General features: G+C 34.5%; 1 protein-coding gene across 1 annotated transcript; it reads right to left on the minus strand.

The window, feature by feature from the left end:
• Positions 1-1399: 1399 nt before the first annotated feature.
• LOC132554785 (long-chain specific acyl-CoA dehydrogenase, mitochondrial-like) lies at positions 1400-12694 on the minus strand. The gene is made up of 9 exons (XM_060219096.1): positions 12600-12694; positions 11007-11162; positions 10810-10840; positions 9727-9833; positions 8346-8510; positions 6382-6613; positions 5487-5702; positions 4352-4479; positions 1400-2695 (listed from the first exon to the last, which is right to left on the minus strand). The coding sequence occupies exons 1-9, from the start codon at positions 12692-12694 to the stop codon at positions 2515-2517; spliced, it is 1311 nt and encodes a 436-aa protein (XP_060075079.1). The 3' UTR covers positions 1400-2514.
• Between the last annotated feature and the right edge of the window lie 2653 nt (positions 12695-15347).

Genomic DNA, 15347 nt, shown 5'->3' on the forward strand with positions numbered 1-15347 from the left:
CTTCTCAGTACCAGTGGTACCCATATGTACCCAGTGTCAGCCAGCCTTCACAGTATCAGAGGTATGTACCCAGTGTCAGTCAGATTTCTGAGTACCAGGGGTATGTACCAAGTCAGTCAGCCTTCTCAGTACCATGGATATGAACCCAATGTCAACCAGCCTTCTCAGTACCAGTGGTACCCATATGTACCCAGTGTCAGTCAGCCTTCTGAGTATCAGTGGTACCCCGTATGTACCCAGTGTCAGTCAGCCTTCTGAGTATCAGCGGTACCCCGTATGTACCCAGTGTCAGTCAGCCTTCTGAGTATCAGCGGTACCCCGTATGTACCAAGTGTGAGTCAGCCTTCTTAGTACAACCAGTGATACCCAGTGTGAGTCAGCCTTCTGAGTACCAACAGTACGCATAGGTACCCAGTGTCAGTCAGATTTCTGAGTACCAGAGGTATGTACCAAGTCAGTCAGCCTTCTCAGTACCATGGATATGAACCCAATGTCAACCAGCCTTCTCAGTACCAGTGGTACCCATATGTACCCAGTGTCAGCCAGCCTTCACAGTATCAGAGGTATGTACCCAGTGTCAGTCAGATTTCTGAGTACCAGGGGTATGTACCAAGTCAGTCAGCCTTCTCAGTACCATGGGTATGTACCAAGTCAGTCAGCCTTCTCAGTACCAGGAATATGTACCCAGTGTCAGTCAGCCTTCTCAGTACCAGGGGTATGTACCCAGTGTCAGTCAGCCTTCTCAGTACCAGGGGTATGTATAAAGTCAGTCAGATTTCTGAGTACCAGGAATATGTACCCAGTGTCAGTCAGCCTTCTCAGTACCAGGGGTATGTATGAAGTCAGTCAGCCTTCTCAGTACCAGGAATATGTACCCAGTGTCAGTCAGCCTTCTCAGTACCAGGGGTATGTATGAAGTCAGTCAGCCTTCTCAGTACCAGGAATATGTACCCAGTGTCAGTCAGCCTTCTCAGTACCAGGGGTATGTATCCATTTTCAGTCAGCCTTTTGAGTTCCAGAGTATGTATCCAATGCCAGCTTGATAGATTCCTGTCCCCAGTTTCACTCATATAACTTTTCACTCTTTTTGCTTTTCTGTTGTCTGTGTCAGCCTTCATTACCTTGTGCTAGTAAGCCTCCTATATACCTTGCATTTTTATATTTTAGGTAAACATTTGTGCCAGCTATAAATGTCAACTAGTCTTCTTAATCTTACGTGCTGTCTCTGCTCAGTTTGAGTTTTCTTTTCACATCAATAATGATGCAGATGTAAATAAGGAGTTGTTGCATGCTAATATTCTAGTAAACTTTAAATTAAGACTTGATGTAGATAAAATATGAAGTTTTTAAATGCAAATTGGAAAGGAAAAGAAACGCAGCAAAGTATTAGATTCAGTGGTTTAATCAAACAATTATAGATATGTATAACAATTATCTGTATTTAATATGTAAACAGATGTCATCTAATCTAAATACAGATCACAGATAATAAAGATTCCTGTTAACTAGTACATTACATATACCGGTATACATCAATATTAAATAAAAGCACATTTATTTGTAATTAACCGAAACTAGTACAGATGTAATATATACTGTTTTCAAACTTCAACTCCTTTCAATTTATTTGAGAGCTGCTTTCAAAATCTCTGAAGTAAACTTGTATGAAAATAATTAGTCATATTTAGAGACTTTTATAATATACATGTATGTCATATTATCATTGTCCAAAAAAATCTCAATACTGGGTATTCAACATCCAATCAGCACTGGGATGACATGGTTCAATTCAGAGCATAAAATCACACGGAATACTCATTCAATGACAAAAAAACAAAAAAATTTAAATATATAAGTAATGCAGATGAATGCTATGGTAATGTTAGGAAATTGTTTGTTTTGTAATTCCAAACGATGATTACAGATAGTCTTCAACACCTTCTTCTTTCATTAATTATGATTTTGGGTTTAAAGAAACATGTAGGAATTCAGTGTTACTTCAAATTGATGTTCATCAATACACACAACGCCAATCCTGCCATACTGATCATCCCATCATACTCACACTGCAATAATCCCTATATTTAATATGGCAATCCAATCATACCCAACAATTAGGCCTAACAGAACATCAGGTATGGCATTCAGATACACCCGACAACTTGTGTCAAATATTAATGTTGATTTATAAACAAATCATAAGCCTCAATAGCAAAAAGTCCTGAGATTGTAAATTTTGTACACGAGTCAACTGCTGCAATACAGAGAGTAAACAAAAAATGAAAAATATGTATACTTAATTGCAATGTTTAAAGATAATGAACAAAATGAAATAACAAATCAGAAATTGTAACTCCCAATCTTTTTGTCCATATAATGAATGATATCAAACAGAACCAGCTGCATTATGTACAAGGTTCCTTATTTCATTTCTTTCATTTTAATAAGAAAAGCTAAATTGTTCATTTATCTGCTTGATTTTTTTTTATCAAGTTTATGTACTTAATGTATTTTTTATTTTCTGGTTGTAACAGTCCTTGCGATCAATTCCTTCATGATTTCATTACTGCCTCCATAGATAGGTTGTACTCGAGCATCAACAAAAGCCCTGGCAATAGGGTATTCCCACATATATCCCCATCCTCCATGCATCTGAAGACAACGTGTAGCAATGGAATTCTGAAGATCTGAGCACCTGTGAATTACAAAAGATTTTTAACTGAAAAAAATTCCTAGCCAAACATCATCAGATACAAGTATATCCTTGACAAAGTTAAATATTGAACAGTGTGAGAAACAATTACACACCTTGATATAAATTGGATTAATCTTTTTGTATTTTACAAGTAATTACTTTTACACATAAAATATCATACAGTGTAATCATTCCTCATGACATTAAATTCATCATGAAAGATTCATCTTCATTACTAAGGATGAAAAAAGTGAGAGTAAGATAACGACAAATTCTTGTTCACAGTTTTCTACTTTCTGGCATGTATGTCCGCTTACAGGCAACCGAAAAAAAACTTGTGACGGTATTGAGAATGAGAAAGTTTAAAACATCCCTTATCAAGGTATGTTATATGTAGAGAAACTTGTATGAATGTAAATGATTTTGATGTGTCATTTGCCTATAAATGCTTGGTAAAACAAATCATTTAATTGGGCTGATAAATTCTAATTTTTGTTTTGTTTTTGTCATTAGAGATAAATCGGTCTAATTCATTAATCTCTTGTGTTTATAAACCAATTCCTGGTTAATAAGGAATCATTTTGTGTTCCTGAGCAGCTGTTAGTACAATTATTAAGCAAAATGTCACATGTTTAGTACAAAGCTACATGCAGTCTCAAATGTGTCGTTTTTTAATTTCCTCATAATTCCATAACTGCAAATGATATTGAAATATTAGCAGATGCTTTATATGTACATTTGACATATGTATAATATTCAAATCATAATTTCAAGAAGAAATTTAATATCATTAAAAATAATTTGTACAATAATATTCTAATATGATGTTTGTTTTTATCATTTTGTTAGGGACAATTAGTATCTACTGCAGAAAGATACGAATCCATACACTAGAGTACCAGTATTTGACAACGGTTGAAAGAGGTATACACACCTATTATTTGCTATCAGTGTGCACAATGTGCCTAATGTTAATTGCATTGATGATGTATATCAATGTAAGTTATACAATCCATGTCATTTTCTGTGAATAATTAAAGTCAGTACATTTAGTAATAATATATTTCAATGATATTATGGATAATGTAAATTTTTGCTTTCTGATTCATATTTTTTTTTACAATTTTCTTTTACATGTTATTATTGTTATTGCCAATTACCATCATATTCAAGTAGTTTCTATATGGAACCCAAGGATTTATGATAATTGCCTTGTTTTCCTTTTACCAAGTTTAAGACAATCATCTGAGCCTTGTAAGTACACCTCTTTATTCCATCATAATGGTGATGTATGTCTAAAATATTGATAACACAGGTGCATAAAATGACAAACAAATCCAGATGGTAAATGCATTTAACTTTTGAACATAAAACACTTGAAACAATACATTCTATTGTTACATTCAAATCAGGTATACATTTAATTTCAATTTAGAATTTCTATTATTATCTTAAAAAACCATGAAAAAACATCAGTAACAAAAGTAATAATTTTTTCCTATAACAAAACCATTTTACTCATTGTTTTTTCTAGAATAGACCTCCATTGTGCTATGAAGTTTTTGTCTAACTCTCCAGTACCCAATAATTTATTGTTCTAGTATGTTGATCTAAATTTGTTTGTTTCTGTACAAGAGTATTTATTGAACAACTTACCAGTATTTGGCCATAGATGCCATGGTAGAATCTAGTCCACGCTGGTTGTGAATATCAAGACACTGATCGACAAAAGCACGACCAACTGCCGCTTCTGTTTTGATCTCGGCAAGCTTGTGCTGAATTGTCTGGTGATATGAACAATGAAAATACACATTATAAAAGCAAATTAAAAAATACTGTCTCTCAATTACAGCTTCAAAGTGTTGTAAACCATAGTATATATACATATGTATATTACTTTCATCAATGCAGAAGCATAAAACACCTAATCAGTTAGACTGGTTTATTTGTTAAGAAGAAGTCATCAAGGAACCTGTGTCCTTCACATGTTTCCTGTATGTCAAAGTTACCTGTCATAGCAAAAGTAGTGACCAGAAATGGAGCTCTCTAAGAGGTTTAAATGAAGATGTGCATTTAAAATTTTACCATGACAGTTCCGAATATGAGAAGTAAATCCCTGCAAACTTGTTGTATAACAAAAATCTCTAAATCAGTAGCCATTATCAAAATATTTGCATCTTACAAGAACATTTTTCCTGGCAGGATATTGTAGGCTCATACTATTGAATCCCAGTGTACAAGCACATTAACTGACCTGTATTCCCGATATATCTTATAACAAACTTTTCTCTTTTCAAATTATTTCCTGGAAAATGTCGTTAAAAGGTAAAAGATTGTAAGTGATACACTAACAATTCAATAATTTTATTGCAGAATTGTATATTGGTGATTGAGAATTTACAATGGCACTTATAAAGGTAAAGAAAGATGGTGTAGCATTACAGCTCAATTCCGATATCCATGAATCATATTCTTTTGACACAATACATTGTGTGGAAAAAATACCAGTATGGGAATTCATAACTGTTTTTCACAGCATTTGATTTTCTTGTGTGCATTATATGAAAAACCGAAGTAATTTCAATAAGACTGACAGGAGTTACCCTTTACTTTTTTCCTGCATACAAACTTGTTCTACCATTAAAAAGGCCACCCATATACGTTGTGATGCATAGTATTGAATTCTACATTATAAACAGTTCTCTGAAAATTCTTAGGTATATCTAAACGTAAAATTTGTGAGATTTTCTAGAAAGATCAAGTGAAAATAAATCATAGCATCACATTATACCTGAAGGTTTGAGATAGTCTTTCCAAAAGCTTTCCTTTCAAGGACATAGTTACGTGTCTCCTCAAACATCCATTCACAAGATGCCATGGCCATGTCAGCGATGAGAAGGCGTTCCTGTGGTAACTCATTCATCAATAGGTAGAAGCCTTTGTTCTCTCCTCCAAGCAGTGCAGATTTAGGCAGACGGACATCTTCAAAGAAAAGCTCTGCTGTGTCCTGTAAGAAGAGTGGACATCGATTTATAAAAAAGATAATGCTAATGAAGACTTCCACTCATTAAATGTATTGTGTCATCACTCTTCTGGACTTTGAGCAATTTCATAATTTTGTAATGCAGACTGTTGCTGTCAAATTCAATTTTTATGGTCTTGCTATAGTTTTCATAAGAATGCCATCAACAAATTAACTGGTTTCTTTGGATTTCATTCAAACAAACTGGTTTATACTGCTGGACAACACTTGTATCCATGTTCCCATATCAAGTTTTAAAACAGCTACCCAATGACATGGCAGCATCGCTTCCTCCTCACCTTATGCTGAGCTATTACAGCTTAAGAAGAATTTTAGCTTCACATATCTGCTCTTTCCTGTAAACTAGTGAATAGAGATCCCTCTATTGATTATTTGAAACCTGAACTGATCCAAAACCTTTACCAAGTAACACAGCTAAACACTAATTGAGATTCAGGTTTTGGTAATTAAATGTTGTCCTCAAATGACTGCAATAAACAGAAATAAAACTAATATGACTGCCATTCAACAGTCAAACCACAAACTTATTAGACTATATATATATATCAACAAATTAATTTTTTAACAAGAAAAAGTTTACCCTATTAGCAATGATGTACAAAATCAAATCAAGAATTTCAAAACTTAAAATCAAATATCTTACCTGGGCCTTCATGCCAATTTTATGCAGTTTTTTCCCCTTTTTGAAACCAGGCATGCCTGCTTCTACGAGAAAGAGACTGATACCATGGGCTTTTGACTTTGCATCAGAATTGGTGATGGCAACAACTATGACAACATCACTCATGTAACCGTTAGTAATGAATACTTTGCTACCATTAAGAATGTAGTCATCCCCATCCTTTTTAGCAGTAGTTCGAATTCCTTGCAAATCACTGTCAATATAGAAAATAAATTGAAAAACAGTAAAACATGATAATAACATATAATGTTATAGCATTTTTAGACAAACAACAAACTTATGTTTTTTTCCCAGCAAAATGCCAGCTTACAACCTATCTTGTATTGATTATGACAAATTTGAAAATTATGATTTATTTAAGCTTTGACAGTGATATTTTTTAGTTTCATGATGGAATGAAAGAAAAACAAATCTGGAAACTGAATGAAAACGTGTGTCTGCAAAAAATTCAAGTCCGTTGGAGGAAAAATTTGTACAATTTTCCAATCCATGTTTGAACCTACAACATATATCTATATCTGGTGTAAGTCAAGTTGATAAAAATTACAAATTCGTAATAAAATGTTAATCCAGGAAAAAAAATCCCAAGTTATCTGTAGGTCAAATCAATAACAAATACTGAGGAACTGCTTCCTACATTATACATGTCTATATATCATTTATCATATTTGTACTTTTTGACATAACTGACAAAGATAGACAATATTTGACTTATGTACTGTCCTGGCCTTGAAATCATGATTTATGTCACTATATCACCCAGCCAAGAAATTCTGTAACTGCCTAAACTCTTACACCACCATGACATCCTCCTAAACAGATATTTGGAAATTAAAGCACAGTTAGAAATTCTCAATACAATCACAGTGGCAAATATTCATAGTCTACTACATGAAACGAACACCTCGATTCCAATGTCTTTCAACATGGTTACAAATTGTACCTTTAACAAACTTTCAAAATTATTTTGAAACAAAACAATGTTATGGGCAGTGTACAATATATCAGAGATATTCTTCTTTTTTAAAGTAGAGTTCAACTTAGATACTGCAGCATTCAATTCTTTTTTTTTAATGGTTATCTTCTACAACATTATATCAAAACTTGCAGCATCGGTGCATTGAATACATGATTCTGCAAAGAATGCTGAGAAGACATTTCAGAGGACTAATGCCCTATCCTTCTGGACTAAGCGCAAGTACTTCCTTACAGCATGTATCAGAAGCTAGCAGTACAATCAAGATCATAAGTAGTGCTGCTGAACACCTAGTAACACTAGGAGAGGGGTGGCAAATATAGTGTTACCCATGTTGTTTGTGGCCCACCCTATTCACAATATCATAGATTTAGTTCATGTTTACCCCATAGTAACAGATTGTATCGGCATATATTTTGCTAATATTTTTCTTTCGTTCTGTGAACTACTTAAGGATAGTACATAGGGATCAAATTACGTGGTTATCTATAAATAGTCCCCATATATAAATAGTCCCCATATATACAGGTATAACAGATACTTTCTGAGATTTTCATTCACTGTAGAAATGTTTGCTAGGTACTTAATTTGTAATTAATTTTGTACTATCTATAGTGACCACAAAATAAAGTGAGAATCCCTGTTAATACTACCAACTACATAGTAACAAAAGTTCCAACAACACTGTAGAAATGTTCGCTGGGTACAGTAGTTAATTTTGTACTCTCCCTATTGACCACAAAATTGTGAATATCAGCAATTATATAGTTACACCAGTTTCACATCTGATCATATTACGGTAGTCATCACTCAAGGTTAAAGGGTCAAAGGTCACATTTGACAACTTCTGCATATTTATCAAATGATGACAATTCTATGCATGGAAGTTAGAGCATTGCATGTCTTTCATACAATTTGGGGATGTCATTAACACAAAATGTTTATTTACCTGCCAGCTCCGGGCTCTGTCATAGCAATAGCACCAATACATGTCCCAGCTGTCATTCTAGGGATGAACTTCTCTATCTGCTCCGGTGTTCCATAGTTTGTGATATATGGCATTACAATGTCTGAGTGGAGGGCAAACCCAGGCCCTGAGCAGTTAGAGTAACTCCTGAAAATAAATTGGTGTATGAACTGATTTTCAGAACAATAAAAAAACTTCATCACTACAATCCAAAAAGGCTACCATTCAGCTATTTTCTTTTCCTGATTAAACCCTTAAACATGTCCAACTTAGGACCAAATGGACATATAACTGAAACATTAGAAAGATCCACTATGATAACACATTGTAATAACAAGAATTATTGAAGAATGGATAAATGAATAACAGATCACAGAAGTTATGCAATTTGATCAGCTCACCATTTCATGATTTGCCAAAAATCAAACACATTGTATAATTTTCTATTACATGTGTAATGGACAGAAATCTTAATCCTCAAATTTTAAAGACAATTTTCAGTCTACCATTCAGCTATCTGTAAGATTTATCCACAGTCATATCTGTTATGTTATTCTCTAGGTATTAATTTCTGGGGCTGCAACACCAGTGTTGCTCAGCAACTAAGGCTTTTGGCTTTGCAACCTCAGGTAAAGATCTGTGCTGTGTGGAACAAACTATTTTTGTGTGTGTGTGTTTCTCAGGCAGCTAAAATCACGACACACCCTCTGCTGATGTGGTTGTGTTATTGAAGAAAATACCATAATTCAAATAGCTCTGAATAACATGTGGCAGGCCTCCTGCATGATGTTTATAGAAATAATTACCAGGAGACACCATCTCAGAATAACCCTGGCTTTCACTGGGTGATAAAATTAATTTTACGACTGGGACTTGCACACAAACTTAACTTGCTTTTATATTGTTCAACATCCTATCAACAGCTTTGGTCATTTAATGATGGCTTCCCTGTGTATACAAGGTGCAAGCATGAGTTGACCTGATTGAGTGTTTGTGGCAGACTGCGATACGTTCATGCAAGATCTGACCTTAAAACATCAGCACATTATGTGAAGAATGATTCTTGATATCTACTGAATAGGATCTCCTTTGGTAGTCTCAAACAGCTTGTAATGGGGCTCTGAGTTAACAATTTTTCTTTCAGAAGAAAACATGAGAATATCTCTATAAAATCCATCAAAATTACATAAATGGTAAAATAAAACTTTAAGTTAATGGTAATGTTTATGACAAGCTATGACAAACAGCATAAGGATTTACAATCTCATTTTCAAATATCTTGCTCCATCATAAACTCTTTGAGACACAGTAAATGGAAGCACATTATTGATAATGACAATATAATGTTGATTATCTCCCTTACTGTTCCTCCCATGTGATGGCTGCTGAAAGAACATCTCCACCTATGCCACCAAACTTGTCTGAAGTATTAACACCAAGAATTCCAGTCTCCCCTGCCTTTGCCCATACCTAAAACAATAAAAAAATTTTGATACTGAAAAGAAAAATAATGCATTTAGCTGATGACTTACCTTACCTTAGTCTGGTAATTTCACATCAATTGTTATTAAAGCTTAAATCAGGCATCCCATTATTCCAAACAAGAGTATTTTAGAACTGAGGAATGCAGCTTGCTTTCCAAAAAACAACTTTATTGGAGACTTTCTCTGTTTGTAAGTGTTGCAATTGATCATATTAATGACATATATGTGTAAAAAAAATTGAGTATTTGGAACAATTATGTTTTAATATGCTATCAACATGTTATATACATATACAACATCTGAAATGTAATTATGCTTAAGCTATGAAAGAATTGGCATATTTCACTCAGCCTGATAATTAATGTTCATGTAAGCTTAAAGCACTGATTGTTAATAGTATGTGTATGAATAGTTCAAAGTTAATTGGCTTTGAAACTTTTTTTTCAAAATATGTACTTACTATAATAGGTGGTATGTTTAATCAGCATGAATTACAAATACAGTTATGTTTCAGACAGGAAATTTAGATACAGGCCAATAACTCTATAACTAAGAGACTGGGTCCTGACTTTAGCACATTGCATTTTGTCATAGTATGGCAAATGTATACATCAAAATTTGTCCTAGATTAAATGCAAGCAAAGTTATATTCCAGACATAAAATTTTAACAATGGTCAATTTCTTTGTGAATAAGTCATAGTAGGCCATGAATCATATTGCAAATCACCTAAGTGTAACTGATGTACACAAAGTGTTTCATGATCCTTGCAAAATTGTAAGCAAAGTTAATTTCTGGAAAAGAAAATTGGAAAGAAGGACAAAGAAAAGTAGTGCTACTGACACTTACTTTGGAATCAAATGAAATTTTATGTATGATTGACAAGCCATTTATCTACCTTTTACCTTAATTCTTTTATAACATAATAACTGAATTAACTTCTATGAAATATAAAGTGCATACCTCTCTGCTGATATTGCCATCCTGTTCCCACCTGAAATTGATATAGAAATATGAAGAAAAGGTTTGTAATATTTATAGTGACTTTATGTTAGTTAAACCATGAATATGATGCTATACAAATGTATTGCCAACTACATCCTATTCTAAACTTCATTTGTCTTGTTTCTTCACTTAAGGAGGAAAAAAAGATTGCCTACTGAGCATGGTGTGGAACTACTTCTTCCTGAAAGAACCTCCTCACAGTCTGTCTGAACATGTCATGCTCCTCGCTGAACAAAGTTCTGGTGCCAATTTCCATCATGTTGTCCACCTGGGCAACTCCTGGACGACTGGCCTCCGCAGCATACTGACATCTGAGCAAAAAAAGAATTCCTCTAAATAATGATCAATTACGTAAACAGTATTGAAATGTTATATCCTGTTAAACTCTTAGATTAAGCAACTGACTTTGGAGAACCCCAAAAAATTAACGACTTCAGTAATGACATGGCTTCCAATTGTTAAAGAGAAAAAAATTATCATCTTTCCAATGATGTCATGCAACCATGTTCATGCAATGAATCAGAAACATTTTCTTAATCAATTGCTATAACTCTTGCAAGAAGCTGAAGTCAACTTAGTTGGGTCAACAAGAGTGATTAATATAAGATGAAAAAACTTGTTCTGCAAATGTTGTAAGATAAATCAATTTATCTTTAAGCACACAAAAGTCAATATCACAGTTATTGGGATCACTCTCCGTAGCGTACCGAATTCTCTTAATTTCTTTATATTACATATGTAACCCTGGTAAATGCCAGTCACAATATACCGCTCAGCTTGATAGAATGTCTCTTGAGCTTGATTGATTGAGCGACAGACTAATAAGCCAGAAGTCTCGGGTTTGAATCCAAGCGGAGGCATTGAAATAAATAATGACCACTGTTACATTGGCGTCCGTGTAGGGACTCGGGAATAATATTTAGACATGTCCCACCAGCATCGCTGTAACCAAGGAACCTAGAGGACAAGTTATTTCCTGGAGGTGTTTGTAACCTCTGGTAAATACAAGCCGCAATATCACCGCTCAGCTAGAGAGAACTTCTTTTTATCTCAATCAGTTGAGCGTCAGACTAGTAAGCCAGAGGTCTCAGGTTCAAATCTAGTGGAGGCATTGAAATAATTAATGACCTCTGTTACATTTACTTGTTAACCAATATCATAGTGTGTTATTATTTTTTTTTTTTTTATACTTTCTCAACATAATGTTATAATGCCATATCAACTTGTTTTTTTTCCCCTGAGGCTGTCCGACTCTTATTTTCCTCTACAAACGTTATTGTATTGGTAAAATTGTTGGAGTTGGTTATTCTCACACTTATTAAATAAATAAATTGACAAAACAAAAATTTTAATCTAAATTTAACGAAGTAGTTAGCGTGCCCAATTCTTTGGTTAATACCACAGTACATCCTCCAACAGTGTTTTGATAATGTAACCAGGTGGACTAAGACCTTTAAACGTAGGTCCATAGGGGTATATATACTACAACACTACTGAAGTAGGCCTGAGAAATTTTGCTTCTAATTTGATTGCGATTAAGCCAAGTTTTAAAATAGGTTAGTAAATTTTTGCCAGATTCACTCGTTAAATGCTCAAGTTGAAACTGTTCCTTCTGTTTAAGTTTGCTACAACATTGTTACGACCAGTTTTTGGACTTTGTACCGCGAACTCAGAAGCACCTTGAAACATATTTTTCTGCAAAGAAATACAACAAATGATGAAAAACCAACAGTATATAATCTAAATACCGTGATAAGTGATGAACTGCGGGAAAACAATTCCTTATAAAACAGCTTTTGCTGAAAACATTCTGCAACGCTTTCCCTGCTACTATGGAAGCCATTTTGGATCGTCTGCTGATAAATCAAAGTCACAAAAATGCTTGCATAAAAATCATTAGCAGTTATCTCCCATGACTCGGCAAGTTTTCTCACATTGGAAAAAGACTTGAAAGCCATTTTCGGGACTTACTCAGGGTAATATATAATAAGCTATGCCTTAGCCCAACTCGGTACACACAGGTCGATTATATGCACTCTATTAATCTAAATAGTACGGAATCGACCGAGGTTTGCCGACGAATTTCTTAGCGCTTGCAGCATTTAACAAGTTACTATATACGTTTAGGATGAATTACCTGTCTTATTACACATTGATTTAGGGAATTTTTACACTCGTCATCTTATCACCAAATTATTCTATTTCTTTGTGTGGTATATACGTTTGTGTTCGTTGGTATGCATGTTAGTTCCGTTGTTGTTTTCCTTGTTCTCATTTGGAAACATGACATTACTTACTGTTCTGAGACATTAAACAGCTGTCCCATAGCTTCAGGGTCACGAGTCTCCACTCGAAGTTAAATATACCTATGTATATAACGCCGTCAAGAGTAAGGTCTGTCAATTTTCTGTGAGAGCAACATATACTCTCGTCCTTCTCATTTTGTAAGTTAGACGTGAATATTAGTTCTAACAAGAGCAGGAGTTGGAACGCTGATTTCGATACAGGACTCTATGGCAGATCATCCCCACCATTTCACCTCATTTGATGTCAGAAACCTGGAGCGGGGACAAATCAACCCATAGCCTTCTGTCCATACAAAAGCTAATATTCAACGTCCGTCCGATCAAACCAATAGATAGCCGAGGCGACTACTCTATCAGATACTGTATGTAAGTTTTCTTTTATATAAAAACGTATCGCTAATAGTCTTATCTCCAATATAAGAAGCCACATTGATTACTACATGATAAATGTTTTCCCGTCTACTCTGGTTTTTATCCAAACTGGAGTTGCCAACAGTATTAGAAAGCGCAGAAACTAGCAGAATTTGGGACAATATGTAAATGGGAAAGGTTTCACTCTCCTCGACAAAATGAGTGACGACATTCATAAGCAAGCAGCCGAACAAAGAGGAGATCCCAAGGGAGTCGAAGTCACCCAATGAAATATATACGAATGATGATGACGATGGCGATGGAAAAGTTGACTTTCAGTGGGTGCGTGCATGGATATAAGTATTGTTGTTGTCGTGTCTTAAAAGATCTTAAAAACAAATAAGAATTATAAATAAACATACTATGCCATATATATGTAACATATACATAGCAACAGAAAAATGTATTATTAAACAATACAAACACCAACAGATTAAGATAACCACATGAGTCTCCTGCCATCAGTCTTGAAATGTACTAAATATAACTGTTGTATTAGACAAAATTACTAAGAGGCAGGCAAAACAAGGGAAAAAATCCTATCTGTTATGACGACGTCACGCACCAACATAATAGATTAAATTGAAAGCACGTGAATGCCATTTACCTACCCATGGCTTGAACACCACTTTCTGTAAACCATGTACTGTCAGCCGGACTGGCTGATTCTATTTGAAAGCTTTGACTCTAGGAGACGCCCGGGCTGTTACTGGATCAAAGACTTGCATTTTAATAAGATGATTGTGGGAAACTGCTTTTCTAAAGCCAAGATGTCCAGGTCTAGGACCACAGATCTGTATATAGTGGTATAATGCATTCACTGAGCAGTAAACAACTGTCTTGCTTGCACGCATGACTTTCGTCTTTCCTTACTTTACAGTACACAATATTTGACAAACAATGAATTCTCTTCCTAACGTCAACAAGCCGTCGGCGCTCCACGATGGAATGCCAACCATAGCTTTTTAAGCTTCATCAAATTCCAGTTAAGGAGCTCCGACTTAATGTCATTTATAAAGAGCTTCGACAACGTTGTAGTTTCATTAATTACTACTTATACCGAATAAACCTTTATGCCCTCAGCATGATGAAATATAAAAGGACGAAACAGCTGTGTGATGCAGTTTGTTATTTGACTTTACCGGTTCTAATTCTAAAGGATCTCTTGTAAGCTGGGCCACTACGGAATTCCCCGTGAAACATTCTAATTTGACGACATATGTAAAAATACATACGGAGAGGCAAATTATTCTAATTTATTTGTTTAGCAATTACAGTGAAAACGTGATTAAACGCTAGTAGCCAAAAGAGAAAATCGTTTTTGCCTAAATATACACATACTCAACCAAAATGAACTTACACAAATAAACTAGCTTTGAATAACATATGCCCGACTTGTGAACAGATTTTCCATAGTTTACATTATATTCGAAAAAGTGTTGCAGTCAGGAAACTTTTTTCATAGTTTGATTTAAATGCCTTAGAAAAAAAATACCATTACAAACAGTGAAAGTGTTGTGAAAAGTTGTGAAACATGATAAAATATCAAGATCTTACTAGGTGAATAATCAGTTTACTTCCCCTACACCATTAAATTAGAATTGTTTTTCAATGTCTGTTAGTATCTTGATGAAAAACATTTGTTTTACTTCAGCATAAATAAACTAAACTTGTTCCCGTTAAAACAACATGAAATTTTGAAATAGTAGAGGCATGATGAGTGAGAGTAATAGCAAGTTTATATCCTCCTACTCCACTAAACAAGAAAAAAACATTTCT

The sequence above is a fragment of the Ylistrum balloti genome, unplaced genomic scaffold, assembly GCF_031769215.1.
Source record: "Ylistrum balloti isolate Yb309-2 unplaced genomic scaffold, AGI_CSIRO_Ybal_v1 Utg370444, whole genome shotgun sequence".
NCBI lineage: Eukaryota > Metazoa > Mollusca > Bivalvia > Pectinida > Pectinidae > Ylistrum > Ylistrum balloti.

Excerpts from the sequence above, each read along its gene's own strand:
- LOC132554785 (XM_060219096.1), bottom strand. The coding sequence starts at position 12,694 with ATGGCTTCCATAGTAGCAGGGAAAGCGTTGCAGAATGTTTTCAGCAAA. Across the intron at positions 9,834-10,809 it reads ATGGCAATATCAGCAGAGAG|GTATGGGCAAAGGCAGGGGA; the intron begins GTATGCACTTTA and ends TTATTGTTTTAG. Across the intron at positions 5,703-6,381 it reads AAATTGGCATGAAGGCCCAG|GACACAGCAGAGCTTTTCTT; the intron begins GTAAGATATTTG and ends CTCTTCTTACAG.